The following is a 14,413-nucleotide window of genomic DNA, read 5'->3' on the forward strand; positions in this document are numbered from 1 at the left end:
TCCTCCAGAGTCTGGGGCTACCCCCTCTGCCCCCCACTCCCACCCCTGCAGACCCTGGAGAAGGAGGCTGCAAGTAACAGAGCAAGGCTGGCAGAGCTCACAGTTACAGAGAGGAAAAACTGGGGGAGAGAGAGAAGGGAAAGAGAGATGTGACTGGGGGCAGCTGCCAGCTGCTTCTACCGGACGAGGCCTGTGGAATTTGCCATCAGAGCCTAAGAAGCTGACCTCGGGGCAGCTGCATAAGGGATGTGAAACAGGTGGGAGTCTCCGAGCATCTGCTCGAGCCTGTTCTAGGACACGGGGAAAGGCAGGACTCTCACTTGTCCTCAGGAACTGGTCTATTGCTTCATTATGTAACAACCTGCCCAAGTCACAAGTACTTTCTGAGCACTCGGCGTGGAAACTGGTAACATCATGGTAACATCATGGTGACCCTTTCTCTGCTGGGAACATCCCTTACCCCCCATGAACGCACAATCCCTCCTCACACAGTATCATTCCTTCCCCTCTCTTCCTTCTGGTTAAACACCTACTTTTCATGGCATCACCAACCGAATTCTAACCAAGACGTCTCAAGGAGAGCCTGGCCTGAGGCAAGGAATCCTGTGTACCATTTCTGTTTACCACCATCCCCAGTTCACACATGTGAAATCTAATGGTAATGGGGGACCACAGATGGAATTCTTATACTCCACAGCGGGATACTTATATTATTGTGGAAAAAGCACAGGACACATACACAACCTATGTGATTTCCTGACACCACCACATGACTTGGGGCAAGTCCTTTCACCTCTGAATCTTGATTTCCCATCTGCAAACTAATACTTTCCTTGTCCACCACTCTAGGTTTTTGTGAGGACCAAATCATATTTAGCACATTAAAGTGTTTTATAAAGTAATACAAAGTGGAAGAGAATTCTTGTTATCAAGATCACATGGCTTTCCAAAATCCGGCTACAGAGCAGAAGTATTTGAAAAAATAATGAAATTTTTATGGTCTTAAACACTGTTGCTGCCTTGCCCTCTATTCTTCGCACCTGAAATACCTTATTTCCACTTAGCTCTACCTCCACTAAAACAGCTAAAACAGCCACTCTCTCTGCACAGTTTTCAATGGAACACTTTAAACATGTACTGAAGCAGAGAGACTAGTCTAGTTAACTATGTACTCTATCACCCAACTTCAACAACAAGCAATACCCATGTTTCATCTTCTGTAACATGTTGACTCCACGTGCCACCATCCTGGGTTATGCTGAAGCAAATCCCAGAAAGCGTATCACTTCATATTTGTGCGTTTCTAAAAGACGGCTTTTTAAGAAAACATACCCACAGGGAGGGATAAATGAGGAGTTCGGGATTAGCATACACACACTACTATATATAAAACAGACAACCAACAAGGACCTGCTGTAGAGCACAGGGAACTCTACTCAGCATTTTGTAATAACCTCTAAAGGAAAAGAATCTGAAAAAGAATAGAATATGTGTATATGTACAAATGAATCACTTTGCTGTACACCTGAAATTAACACAACATTGTAAAGCAACTATACTTCGATTAAACAGAAACAAAAACATAACCACAAATACTACCATCATACTCAGAATAGCAATAATAGTTTCTTAATGTCATCGAAGAGCCAATGTTGGTTCACATTTCCTCAGTTATCTTTAAAAAAAATTTTTTTTGGTGTGTTTGTTTGAATTGGGATACAAAACAAGATCCGTACTTTGCAACTGGATGATAAGTCTAAGTTTTTTATAATCTACAGGTTCTCCCTCTATGTCCTTTGTCCCCCTCCCAGAATGTTTGTTTATCTGCCCTTTTTTTTTTGCAATTTTTGTTGTTATTTCTACTTTTGAGTAAGTTGGATGGTTTGTTTTATAGAGTTTTTCAGTCTGGTTGGTTGATTTTATTCCCATGGTGTTATTTAATATGCTTCTTTGTCCTTTCTACTTCTAGTAAATTAGTAAATCTAAAGGCTAGGGCGGATTCATTTTTCCCCCGAGACTAACTCACATGTAATGTTGTAGATCAGTATTAGTTCGTAACGTCTGGTTTTCCCTTTCCATTGATGATCATTGCCTTTACCTACTGATACACTAAAGCTTTGAAAAGATGATATTCTATCATACCTTATTTATTAACTAGAATGCTTTTAAACACTAAAAGAGAACTTTCCCCTCACCAACTATTTGGTTATCATGAGATACAGACTGAATAGGAGAAGTGGCTTAAATATTTTATTCTTTTCTTTCTTTACCAAATTTCAAAAAACGTTTCTTAGCATCAACCAAAGTGACTAGTTTTTATCTTATTTTGTATCATTATGACCTCATGGATACACATATATTTTGATTTGATGAATATTATTCTACTGCAATTATGAATCTTATTGATATTCAATCTCTTCCTTCCTTCCTTCCTTCCTTCCTTCCTCTCCCTCCCTCCCTCCCTCTCCCCTCCCTCCCCCCTCCCTCCCTCCCTCCCTCCCTCCCTCTCTCTCTTTCTTTCTTCCAGTAGGAGCTTATTCAGTCTGACTCTCGAGTTGATAGAATCCTAGTAGTCTTTGAATTCCTCTTGGCTGTCTGTTCTGGGGTCTACAGTTCCTGCCCTAGACCTGGAACCAGCCATTTCTTCAAAGACCCTTATCTCCTGTTAATGCAAAATGTATTGAGAGATCACAGTCTGGGCACTGGGGGTACGCTATGCTATTGGTCTAGTCACTGTTTATAACTTTTCAGTGGACAGAGCTGGCAATACTTTTTTTTTTTGCGGTACACGGGCCTCTCACTGTTGTGGCCTCTCCCGTTGCGGAGCACAGGCTCCGGATGCGCAGGCCCAGTGGCCATGGCTCAGGGGCCCAGCCGCTCCACGGCATATGGGATCTTCCCAGACCGGGGCCCGAACCCGTGTCCCCTGCATCGGCAGGCAGACTCCCAACCACTGCGCCACCAGGGAAGCCCGGCAATACTGTTTAATGATAAATTTCAGATAAGTTCATACTTTATCCCATTATGCCCATATCCTATTTTTCCCATAATACACACATTCAGAATAACAGCAGATTTGGAATCGCAATAGCCACGCTACCACCAATAATGTAATTACTAAAAACAGTTTAAGATTTTTTTTTGCAATTCTTTTTGAACATAGAGTACATGCTATTAGGGTGGAACAACCAAATTACTCTTTTAAAGTCACTTGGAATAAGTCTTCTTATTCCATGGATGTATGACAATCCATTCAGCTGGTCCCCTGTGGATGGACAGCTGAGTCGTTTCAGTATTTTGCCATTTCAAATGGCACTGCAATGAATCACTTAGTGCATTCTGCTTTTGCCAGTCTACCTTTGGGAAAGATTTCTGGAGGTGGGACTGCTAAGTCAAAGAAAAAATGCACATGTGATTTTATTATTAGATATTGCCCATTTCCTTTCATAGGAGTTGAGCTATTTTATATTCCAGCCAGTACACGTATGAGAATGCCTCTTTTCCTGCAGATTCACGACAGTGTATGTTTTCAAACATCTGGATGTTTGCCCATCTCACAGGTAAGATACTATAGTCTATTGTAGCTTTACTTTATGTTTTTCTTATTATGAGCGATGCTGATTCTCTTTTCATATGGCTAGGAGCTATGTGCAGTTCTTTTTCTAAGAACTGTCTGTTCAAATTCCTAGTCCATTTTTCTGTAACAGTGGTTTCACAAGTGTGATCTCTAGACCAGCAGGATATGCAGCGCCACCTGGGAATCATTAGAAACGCAAATTCTCAGGCCCCACCTCAGACCTACTAATGAGATGCTAGGATGAGGCCCAGTAATCAGTGTTTTAACAACCACTTCAGGTGATTCTGATGCACTAAAATTTGACAAACACTGGTCTATACGATTGATTCAACAACTGTATTTTAACTCAGTGCAGGCTTGTCTCGTTATTTTCTATTTAAACCAAGGCCAAACCGTTAAACTGGAACCAAGAGTCAAAGGCCATGTGACATTCATTCATTGATTCGTTGATGTATCCAACCGTTAACAAGTAGATGCTAAGTAGCCACTGCGTGTCAGTCACTGGGGACACTGCAGCAGCGGGGATACTGTGCTCAATAAAATGGACAAGTCACTGTCCCCAGGAGCTTCTCCTCCACTGAGGAAGGGCAAAACCAAACAAGTCAATTTAAGTCTTACCAAAGGGGATTACAAGGTGGTACTCCATTGAAGGGCAAGTGGTCAGGGAAATGCAAATTTAAAATAACACTTCCACCAAATGGACGAAAAATTTTTAAAATGCTATCTATTCTTAGCAGGGATATGGGTGGAAAGGTGAAGCACGGCAGCCTCTTTGAAAAGGAATCTAATCATATCTATTAATGCATCAAACACAGCCATCCCACTGCTGGGGACCAATCCCGTAGAAAGAATGCCACCAAGGACACGTACTGCAGCATTGTTTATAGCAGCAAACACCAGTTTACAAAGTGAATGTCCACCAGTGGGGGAATGGTTCAATAGATCATGGTATATCCACACCAGGCAGCCATTGAAAAAGGAGCCATACACTGACCTGAGGGCAGCTCTATGACATACTTTGAGTAAGGAAAGTAACATGTAGAAAACTGGGTACAATCCAATCTTACTTTTAGGAACTCACGCAAGCCCATCTGCGTGTGTATGTATATGCACTGGTACATGAGTATAAGAGCACAGAAGAATAACCTGGAGCAATGAATAGCCACAGGGGTGAGCCATCTACCATGGATTCAGGCTCAACATCCAAGCTTCCTTCCTCTTAGTGTGTCTTCCTACAGCATGGAAGATGGAAAGCTAAGCCACATGCCGCGTGCTTGGACATCCCGCGGGCAAACGTGTACGCTTGCGATCTGGGAGGAGAAGACGGGGCGGGGGCCGCACCGGGCTGCTGACCAGCACCTTCGTTTGTCACACCTTTGCGTCAGCTGAATTCCCTGTGTCCCTCACTAGCTTCCTGGGTGTGGAGGCGCAGGGCTCGGGGCACTGGCTTTGTGGGTGTGGATAGAGCAGGCACGGTGTGAGCTCGGGAGCAAGGCTTTCTGCGGTAGCCGCTGATCCCTGCATCCCAGCATGGGTGGTGCGGGCCTGGGACCAGCAGGGGGATGGAGCCCCTGAATCCCTGTAGAGGCAGCAGTTGCCCCCAGGGATCAGGGACCCACTCCCGGGGGCACAGTCTGCAGCTCACTCCTACTGGCCTTCCAGTGATTTCATCAGCGCCTGCTTCCCTGAACCAAATTTGCCTAAAACAGCTTGATCCTTTTTTCTTTGCAATGAAAACTGTGTGGTCTGATGGGCTACCAGTCACAGAGAGGAGTGAGAGGGAGTTGTGAGAATTTAAACACAGGAATATATGAAAGTGCCTTGAAAATTGTGGTAGTGTTATTATTATTAATTTTAAATGCCATCTGAAACTCATCTGTCATCCCATCTAGACAACTGATTTACCCAAGGACTTTCAAAAGACTTTAATGCAGAAGAGGCTCTCCACTGCGGAGCTTCTCCACAGCGCAAGTCTTACCCGCCGGTGTGGTCGTGGATTTTGGCGCTGGAAGCAAACTCCTGCGAGGTGTTGTCACACTGGAGGACGCTGGAGGGGCCGCCCGGGCAGCCCCTTTGGGTGTGTCTTTGGAAGGCAGAGCTGCCTTCAGAGCCGGCTGGTCTTCAGTCCCGAAGGCTGAACCTGTGGAAGCATACAAGTTCATGAAAAATGGATGGACCCCCTTGCCGTGTGCCACTGTCGACCATCCTACCGCTGCCACCTGCTTTAGAACCTGACCCGACTCCTAGTGAGTGGCCCTGAAAAGCATTTCTCTGGGACCAGATGTGGAAAAGAGCTCCCTTTAGCCACCGCAGGGAAGTCTGTCATCCAAATCCCCACGCCAGGGGCTCCACCAAGGCCACGAGCAGCCTCACTTCTCTGAAGATTTTACACATGTGCTCACGCACACACAATCTGCTTGTGTGGATGTGGAGCTGCAGACACACACGGTAAGCATTTATTTTGTGACTCACAGGGGATGAGCAACAGTGAGAAACAGTGTGAGTGACCCAGGGGAGACGAGAGTAAGAACGCACATGTGCACCACTGGTCCAGGAAGTGTATTCGGCGCTCCCTGAAACCCAGCTGATTTTACCTTGAGAAGAAGAGGCTTGGGATGAAGGTAGATGGGTGAGAATATGGAGACAGAGAATCCCTTTGAAACTCACGAAGCTTTTTGTCTGAAAAGCTGAGGCCTCATCAAACTAAGAGGACCTTGCATTAGAGTCCAGTTTACTGCGAAGGCAGATATTTATTCATCATTTCGGTTTCCTATTCAACACAGAACAGGCTCTGCGTCTATAGGACAGCTTGTTTACAATGGACTGCTCTGAAGATAGGGCATCCTGGGATTTGTGTCAGATTTAAATGCCCGGAATGGCCGTGGTCTAATTTTTTCCTCTATATCTTTTCAAACCTATTATGGTTTATACATTTGTAATCTCTTAAAGACAATGACACCACCATCTATTCCTATTAAAGGATAAATCTTCTAAATGTACCTCTGGGTACAGCTGCAAGGACTAATCTACTAAATTAAACAGAGAGCCTGAATATACTGAGATTACCACTTGTTGGGGATAAAACTATCCAGTTAGGAACATGACCATCTACTGTGGAAAACAGGCAATGACAGGTGGAAGAAGTATACAGAATTTTAGTGAAAGATTAAATTGTTTTGTTTTCATCATTTTAAAAGGATAGTCATAACATTCTATTTAGATAGGGCCTGCATCAAAATGATAACATTATTAAGTGGCTTTAGTGTTAAAATACTCAGGAGTTTTATTCAACCCCTTAGAGTAAGAGATGGCTGCTCTCCTCCCTCTGAAAGTCTGTTTAAAATGGGTAAGATCTGTTTGGTTTCTAAAGAAAAGTGTATTTAGGAAGGAAAACTAAAGAACGTGTGATTTCCTAACAGAGAACCTATGCCCTATAGTTCTTTGAAGGTCCCGTGCAAGGTTTTAAATAGTTTTAAACAGGGCTAGGAGAATGCATTTGCTCCACACAAACAGAATAAAAATGATGAAACTCCGCTGAAAGGATGTACACTGTATCCTGAATTTCAGATTAAAAAGCAAGCACAGGACAGCCATATGCAGAAAAATGAAACGACCGCTATCTCACACAGTGCACAGAAATTAACTCAAAATGGATTAGAGACTTGAATGTAAGACCAGAAACCATAAAACTCCTAGAAGAAAACATAGGCAGTACACTCTTTGACATTGGTCTTAGCAATATCTTTCTAGATGTGTCTCTTCAGGCAAAGGAAGTAAAAGCAAACATGAACAAAAACTATATATAGAAAACTATATATAGTTTTCTATATATAGAAAAAAAACTATATATAGTTTTCTATATATAGAAAACTAAAAAGCTTCTGTATAGCAAAGGAAACCATCGACAAAATCAGGGGACAACCTGGCAAATGCAAGGAGATATTTGCAAATAATATATCTGATAATGGGTTAACATCCAAAATATATAAAGAACTCACACAACTTAACAACAACCCAAACAACCATATTAAAGAAAGGGCAGAGGAGCTCAATTTTTCCAAATAAGACATACAGATGGCCAACAGGCACATGAAAAGATGTCCAACATCACTAAATTATTAGGGAAATGCAAATTAAAACCACGAGACATCACCTCACAACTGTCAGAATGGCTGTTATCAATAAGACAAGAGGTAACAAGTGTTGGGGACAAAGTGGAGAAAAGGGGGCCGTCAGGCACCATTGGTGGGAGTGGAAATCGAGGCAGCTACTATGGAAGATAGTATGGAGGTTCCTCAAAAAATTAATGATAGAACTACCATTTGATCCAGCAACTCCACTTCTGGGTATTTGTCCAAAGAAAACAAAAACACTAATCCAAAAAGATACCTGCACCCCCGTGTTCACTGCAGCACTATTCACAATAACCAAGACATGGAAACAACCTAAATGCCCATCAGTGGATGAATGGACAAAGAAGATGTGCTACATAAACACATACCTACACACACACCATGTAATACTACCCAGCCATAAAAAGATAAACTCTTGCCATTTGAGACAACATGGATATACCTCAACGGGATTACGCTAAGTGAAATAAGTCAGACGAAGAAAAATACTGTATGATTTCACTCATATGTGAAATTATAAAAAGCAAATACCCCCCAAGCCAAAATAAATGAAAAAACTAAACCAAACAAACAAACACATAGATACAGAGAACAGCGGTTCCCATAGGAGAGGGCTCTGGGTTGGAGGCTGGCGGCAGGAGAGTGAAATGGGTAAAAAGGATCAACTGTATGGTGATGGATGGAAACGAAAATTTTGGTGGTGAGCATGTTGTAGGGCATACAGAGGTAGAAATATAATGGTGCACACATGAAACCTATATGTTATACATCAGTGTTACCTCAACAGAAAAATAAAGTAAGCACGTGTCTGATCGAAACCTCATCAAGAAAAGGGACACCGGGCACCTGCAGAACAGTGAGTCTTAGCTTCTGAATCACAGCACAGGCTCACCAGTCCCATCCTAGGACTCAGAGAATCTCTGGGGGTTGTAGGACATTTTGAGAGGGGATGGCAATGGCTCGGCCACTAGAAATATTTCACATGGAATTATCTAATGTTCAGCCCCCTGCTGACATACTGCCAGAATCATCTATTCACTGGAATGTGTAGTGGAAGTTGAACTGAACATAAAATCTTCCACACAGAGCCTTCTATTTAACTATTAAAGTTTCTTAAGAAGGGGAATATTTTGTAGCATTTGTGGAGTTCAAATGCCCTTTTATCAAATGCTCTTGTGCCTGGCATTATTCTCTTACGTGAAATTTATAATTCAGTGAACATGTCAATTTGGAGATCCGGCTGCTCTCCAGGCTGGGAAGTAATTCATCTGTTTGAAGAAGGAAGCATCAAGGAAGCTCTGTACTCCCCTCTGAGAGAGGTCTTGAATACCGAAAAGTAAAACAAAACAAAATAATACAATACAATAAAATAAAACTGAACCCTGCTCTTGTCCCTTATTGTGGGAGACAGCTCAGCAGTGAACAGTACCCCTCACTGAAAACCAGCTTAAGTCAGCCAGTACTTAAAGACACATGATTCAGTAAATGACAAGTACTCTGAATTTGGAAACGGCTGCTGAATTCTGTAACTGCTCGGAGACTTCACAACAATGCAGACGACATCAAACCACGGCATGGTAAGAGGAGAAAACAACCGGAAATACACCGTGCCTGTGTGAGCCGGAAAGATGCTCTGGAGGATACAGCTAGTGAGAGTGGTCCACGCATCTGATCAGTCATCCCATTCCCAACCAGCCAGAACCTACTGTGTCCCGAGCCATCCACATGATAAATGGTGCAGACTCGGGGGAAAGACAACCAGGCCTCCTCTCCCTCCCACCTCCCTGCTCCTCGTTTCTTCATCTGTAAGTGACGATAACGATAATTGACTCCACAGAGCTGCTGTGAGAATTAAAAGAGCTAATGCAAGTGGATTTTTAAAAAGGTGATGCAAGAGTTAGTCAAAAAAAAAAAAAACACACGTTTAGAGTGGTGTCCGGTGCATGGTATGCTCTTATGTGTTAGTTATGAACACTTATAGGCTAGCAACACAGCAAATGAGCTTTTCATAGGAACCTGGAAAGTATTCAAGGATTAATATCAGATGTCACATCATCATCACCAAAGTATGAAGGGATTCCTCTGCTCATAATAACCAAAGGACTACAGCGTCCTGCTTCACTGCCGGATAGGGGCCATCTTTTGTAGATATCCAAATCACCATATCATTGACTTGCTATTTGGAAAGTAAGATCTCCTTCATTAGAGTGTGAGAATTTGCAAGGCCTATATTCTGCACGGTTATAGAATTCATCTGGGTCCATTTCTATACATAAACCTGATCTCTTTACCTTTTTCTCTTCAAACTGTCAGGACAACGATGCTTGTTCAGCACCAAATCCTAGGAGAAAACCAGCTTCTTATTCTTCCTCCAGGGACAGCTCCTACAGTTCATTCCCCACATGCCTGAACACCCTGAGCTGATCAATTGAGTCTTTCAAATTTTCACTGGCGGTCCACTGGTTAGGACTGGTATTCAAGTGGTTGGCGCTTTCACTGCCATGGCCCCGGGTTCAATCCCTGGTCGGGGAACTAAGATCCTGAAAGCCGTGTGGTGCAGAAGAAGAAAAAAACTTCATGAAGTCATGAATTTCAGACCATATTCAAAAACTAATTAAAGGGCTTCCCTGGTGGCGCAGTGGTTGAGAGTCCGCCTGCCAATGCAGGGGACACGGGTTCGTGCCCCGGTCTGGGAAGATCCCACATGCCGCGGAGTGGCTGAGCCCGTGAGCCATGGCCGCTGAGCCTGCGCGTCCGGAGCCTGTGCTCTGCAACGGGAGAGGCCACAGCAGTGAGAGGCCTGCGTACCGCAAAAAAAAAAAAAAAAAAAAAAAACTAATTAAAAATGAATCAAAGACATAAATGGAAGGGCTAAAATTATAAAACTCTTAGAAGAAAACTGAGATTATGGTTTCTCAGATATGACACCTAAAGCACAAGTAACTAAAGAGAAAAACAGATAAATCAGACTTCATCAAAATAAAAACATTTGTCCTTCAGAGGGCACTATTAATAAAGTGCAAAGACAACTGACAGAATAGAAGAAAATATTTACAAATCATATATCTGATAAGGGTCTAGTATCCAGAATACATAAAGAATTTTATAGCTCAACAATAAAAAGACAAGTAACCCAATTAAAAATGAATGCAGGATTTGAACAGACATTTCTCCAAAGAGAGATATTGATACAAATGGCCAATAAGCACATGAAAAGATGCCAACGTCACTAGTCACTAGGGAAATGCAAATCAAAGCCATTAAATACCACTTTCAACCCAGTAGAATGGGTATAATTAAAACACAGACAATAAGAAGTGTTGGTAGAGATGTGGAAAAATTGGAATCTTCATACATTGCTGGTGGGACTGTAATACAGAGTAGTCTCTTTGGAAAACAGTTTGACAGTTCCTCAAAATGTTAAACACAGAGCTACCATATGACCTAGCGGTACTACTCTTGGGTATATGCCCAAGAGACTTGAAAACATATGTCCACACAAAGCCTTGTACACAAATATTCATAGCAGCATTATGCATAATAATTTAAAAGGGAGAACCGCCCAAATGTCCATCAAGAGATGAATGGTACATAAAATGTGGTTTACTCATACAACAAAATAGTACTCAGCCATAACAAGGAATGAATTATTGATAGAAGCCACAACATAGATGAACCCTGAAAATGTTATGCTAAATAAAAGAAGCCAGGCATGAAAGGCGACGTATTATACAATTCCATTTATATGGAATGTCCAGAATAGACAAAGCACAGAAGCAAGAGTAGATTAGAGACTGTCAGAGGCGAGGGGGCCAGGGGAGAGAGGACTGACTGCTAATGGGTAAAGGGTTTCTTTCCGGGGGTAATGAAAATGTTCTGGCATTAGGAGTGATGGTGTATAACCTCGTGAATATACTAACAACTACCAGATCTATGCATACAAGGGTGAATCTTATGGTATTTGAATTATCTACAAAATCAATCAATTAAAAAATTCTCATGCATCAGTTTTCTTTCCTGGATCCCCTGGTTGGAACAGGTTCCTCGAATTGGGATTCAGCTCTCACCTCTCCCCTGAGAACTCCTGTTCTCACGCAGGAGTGATTATTCCTACTTCCCATCCAGCGTCCCTGCACTGTGGCTACAGCAGATCCCAACCCGTCCGTCCCAGGGTGCTTCTGTCTCCTGGTGGCACACTCTCGAATAACACAAAAAAGAACACCCCTGGAACCCACTACTGCATCCCATCCACTGCAGCAGAAGGACCAAGCTCCCAAGTGGAAGGATGGCATCGCTAACTCCTTCACTTTTCTCATCTACTCCCACCAAATCAGGTGTGGGTCTCAGCGGCTCTGGTCCTACGCCACAGACAGAGGAGGCCACGTGCAAATTCAGGCCAGACAAGGCTGCACTAAAGGAATGAAAGTCCCTCACAGGACCTGAGGCACTGGGCGGAGGAAGTGTAGATTTATAGGAGCCCTGATAGCCCCCTACAAAGCGATGAGTGGGATCTACCCAACCTGCTCGAAAGGATCATTCTGACCAAGACTGCAGACAGGACGAGATGTTAGGGTTTGCGATGCACATCCCAATGCTCTTGTTACCACTTCATTTACTGGGAAGGCCAATAACTAAGACTGAACTTTATTATTTTTTTGTAAGTATACACAGAAATTTTATCTATTCTTTTTTTTTAACATCTTTATTGGAGTATAATTGCTTTACAATGGTGTGTTAGTTTCTGCTTTATACCAAAGTGAATCAGCTATACATATACATACATACATCCCCATGTCCCCTCCCTCTTGCGTCTCCCTCCCACCCTCCCTATCCCACCCCTCTAGGTGGTCACAAAGCACCGAGCTGATCTCCCTGTGCTATGCGGCTGCTTCCCACTAGCTATCTATTTTACGTTTGGTAGTGCATATATGTCCATGCCACTCTCTCACTTCGACCCAGCTTACCCTTCCCCCTCCCCGTGTCCTCAAGTCCACTCTCTATGTGAAACTGAACTTTAAAAGAAGAAAGAATGGCAAGGAGGAATGAACACTAACCAGACCAGGATGAGGCTCTTAAGGGGAAGGTTGCAGAAGAAAAGCAAATCAGTTATTAATACTGTGAAGGCATTACAGCCAAACTGGAAGAAACATGTTTTCCTGATTCTGAGTATTTATCCATATTACAATGATTAAACTAGTCTCTTCACTGATTTTTTAAAACAATCCCAGGCAATCAAGTTGTATAATGTTCTGGCTGCGCGACTGCCTAATTGATGCATATTTCATTGATTTAGCAGCATTTATCACCTGGCAGCAAAATTTAGTTTAATTATTAAGGTACCAACTGGATGTTTTATTTACCACCTCCTGCATATTTTAATCCAGGTGGATGCTTTATTTCTCACTAAAGAGCTAAAGTAAACCTGCTAGCTTACCATTTCGGCAAAGAAATATCTTTGTCAAAATGAAGGAGACTAAGCCTTCTCTGTGCCACGCTCTGCCCCAGGCAGGAGGCACAGGACAGACGTGGTCCTGTCTTCACAGCACTTACATTCCAGTGGGGGGACACCTGGAGCACAGACAGGGACGGACAAAATCATCTCAAACTGCGACCAATTACAAAAGAAACACAGGAGCAGGACAAACTCAGGGTGAAAGGGGTACTTTAAGTGGAGAGGTTGGGGAAAAGGTAACGTCTAAAGCAAACATTTCTCTCAGCTGCACACTGGCCCCCGCCCTCCTTTATTCTTGATTATTAATGACCATCATTGTTCTGGAAACTCAGAATTAAAGCGTCAGAATCCTCCTGACTCTCTCCCTTCTGTCGACCAGTGCAAGTCAGTGGGCTTCCATTTCTGTTACAGACTCCAAATTGAAATCCCTGTCTGCTCCTGCGGGCACCCAGGTCAGCCCCTTAGCACCTGCAGGGGACACCATGGCATGGACCCCAGTCTTCCCCCGTCCTCCCCTATTCCCTCATTCAGTGAATCCGCCTCCCTATACCTCTGTGTGGTCTTCCACATAAACTCCAAACTCTTCTTTGTGGCCCTCGAATTCTTGCATTATCTGGTCCCAACGTATTTTTCCCACCTCAATTCCCACCATCACATCAAGAACCATACAAACTCCAGGCAGGCAGGATTCTACCCTGTGAATTCCTGCCCCGCCATAAACAAGGCTACGCTTCAGAAGTATATGCTGTATGAACAAAGTACTGAGTGCAAACCTGTCCCGTGGGGTCAGTGCTTCCTTTAATAGTCAACTCTTCTTCTCAATTTCTGAGCCCAGAGACACTAAAAGCTTCACACTTTCCTCAACAGCTCCCACGAATGCAGTCACTGAGCACGGCCAAGGTGGGGCATCGGTTGCCTAAAAGGTGGGGACTGTCTATGGTAGTGCGGTGGTTTTCAAACATTTTTAAAAACAGCACACAGAAAGATAAACAGAATTTAATGGTTTCGGGGTCTTTTTGCCCAAGCACCCCTACCCCTCTCCCCAAGAGAGGGTACCACTTACCTACTACTTTTCCTCTATATCATTTCAGTACTTGCTTTAGTCTCATCTCACACATTCATCTCTGGGTTTCGTAAAGTTTGAGAGGATAACAGTTAAGTGGTTAAGACTGCCTGGGTTCAAGTCCTGGACAAGTTGTTCATTCTCTCTGAGCCTCATTTCTTCAACTGTAAAATGAGGATAACAGTGGT

General features: G+C 43.2%; 1 protein-coding gene across 9 annotated transcripts in view; it reads right to left on the reverse strand.

Annotated features, from left to right (window-relative positions):
• Positions 1 to 14,413, reverse strand: part of MTUS2 (microtubule associated scaffold protein 2) — a 494,370-nt gene that overhangs the window by 153,704 nt on the left and 326,253 nt on the right. For all 9 annotated transcript variants that reach the window (XR_010937004.1, XM_067713577.1, XM_067713576.1 and 6 more), the window contains one exon: positions 5,556 to 5,717. Coding sequence is in view for 8 of the 9 variants with exons in the window: in XM_067713577.1 (XP_067569678.1) it covers positions 5,556 to 5,717 (162 nt within the window). In the remaining variant the exon portion in view is untranslated. The remainder of the gene's footprint in view (positions 1 to 5,555; positions 5,718 to 14,413) is intronic.

The sequence above is a fragment of the Pseudorca crassidens genome, chromosome 18, assembly GCF_039906515.1.
Source record: "Pseudorca crassidens isolate mPseCra1 chromosome 18, mPseCra1.hap1, whole genome shotgun sequence".
Lineage (NCBI taxonomy): Eukaryota > Metazoa > Chordata > Mammalia > Artiodactyla > Delphinidae > Pseudorca > Pseudorca crassidens.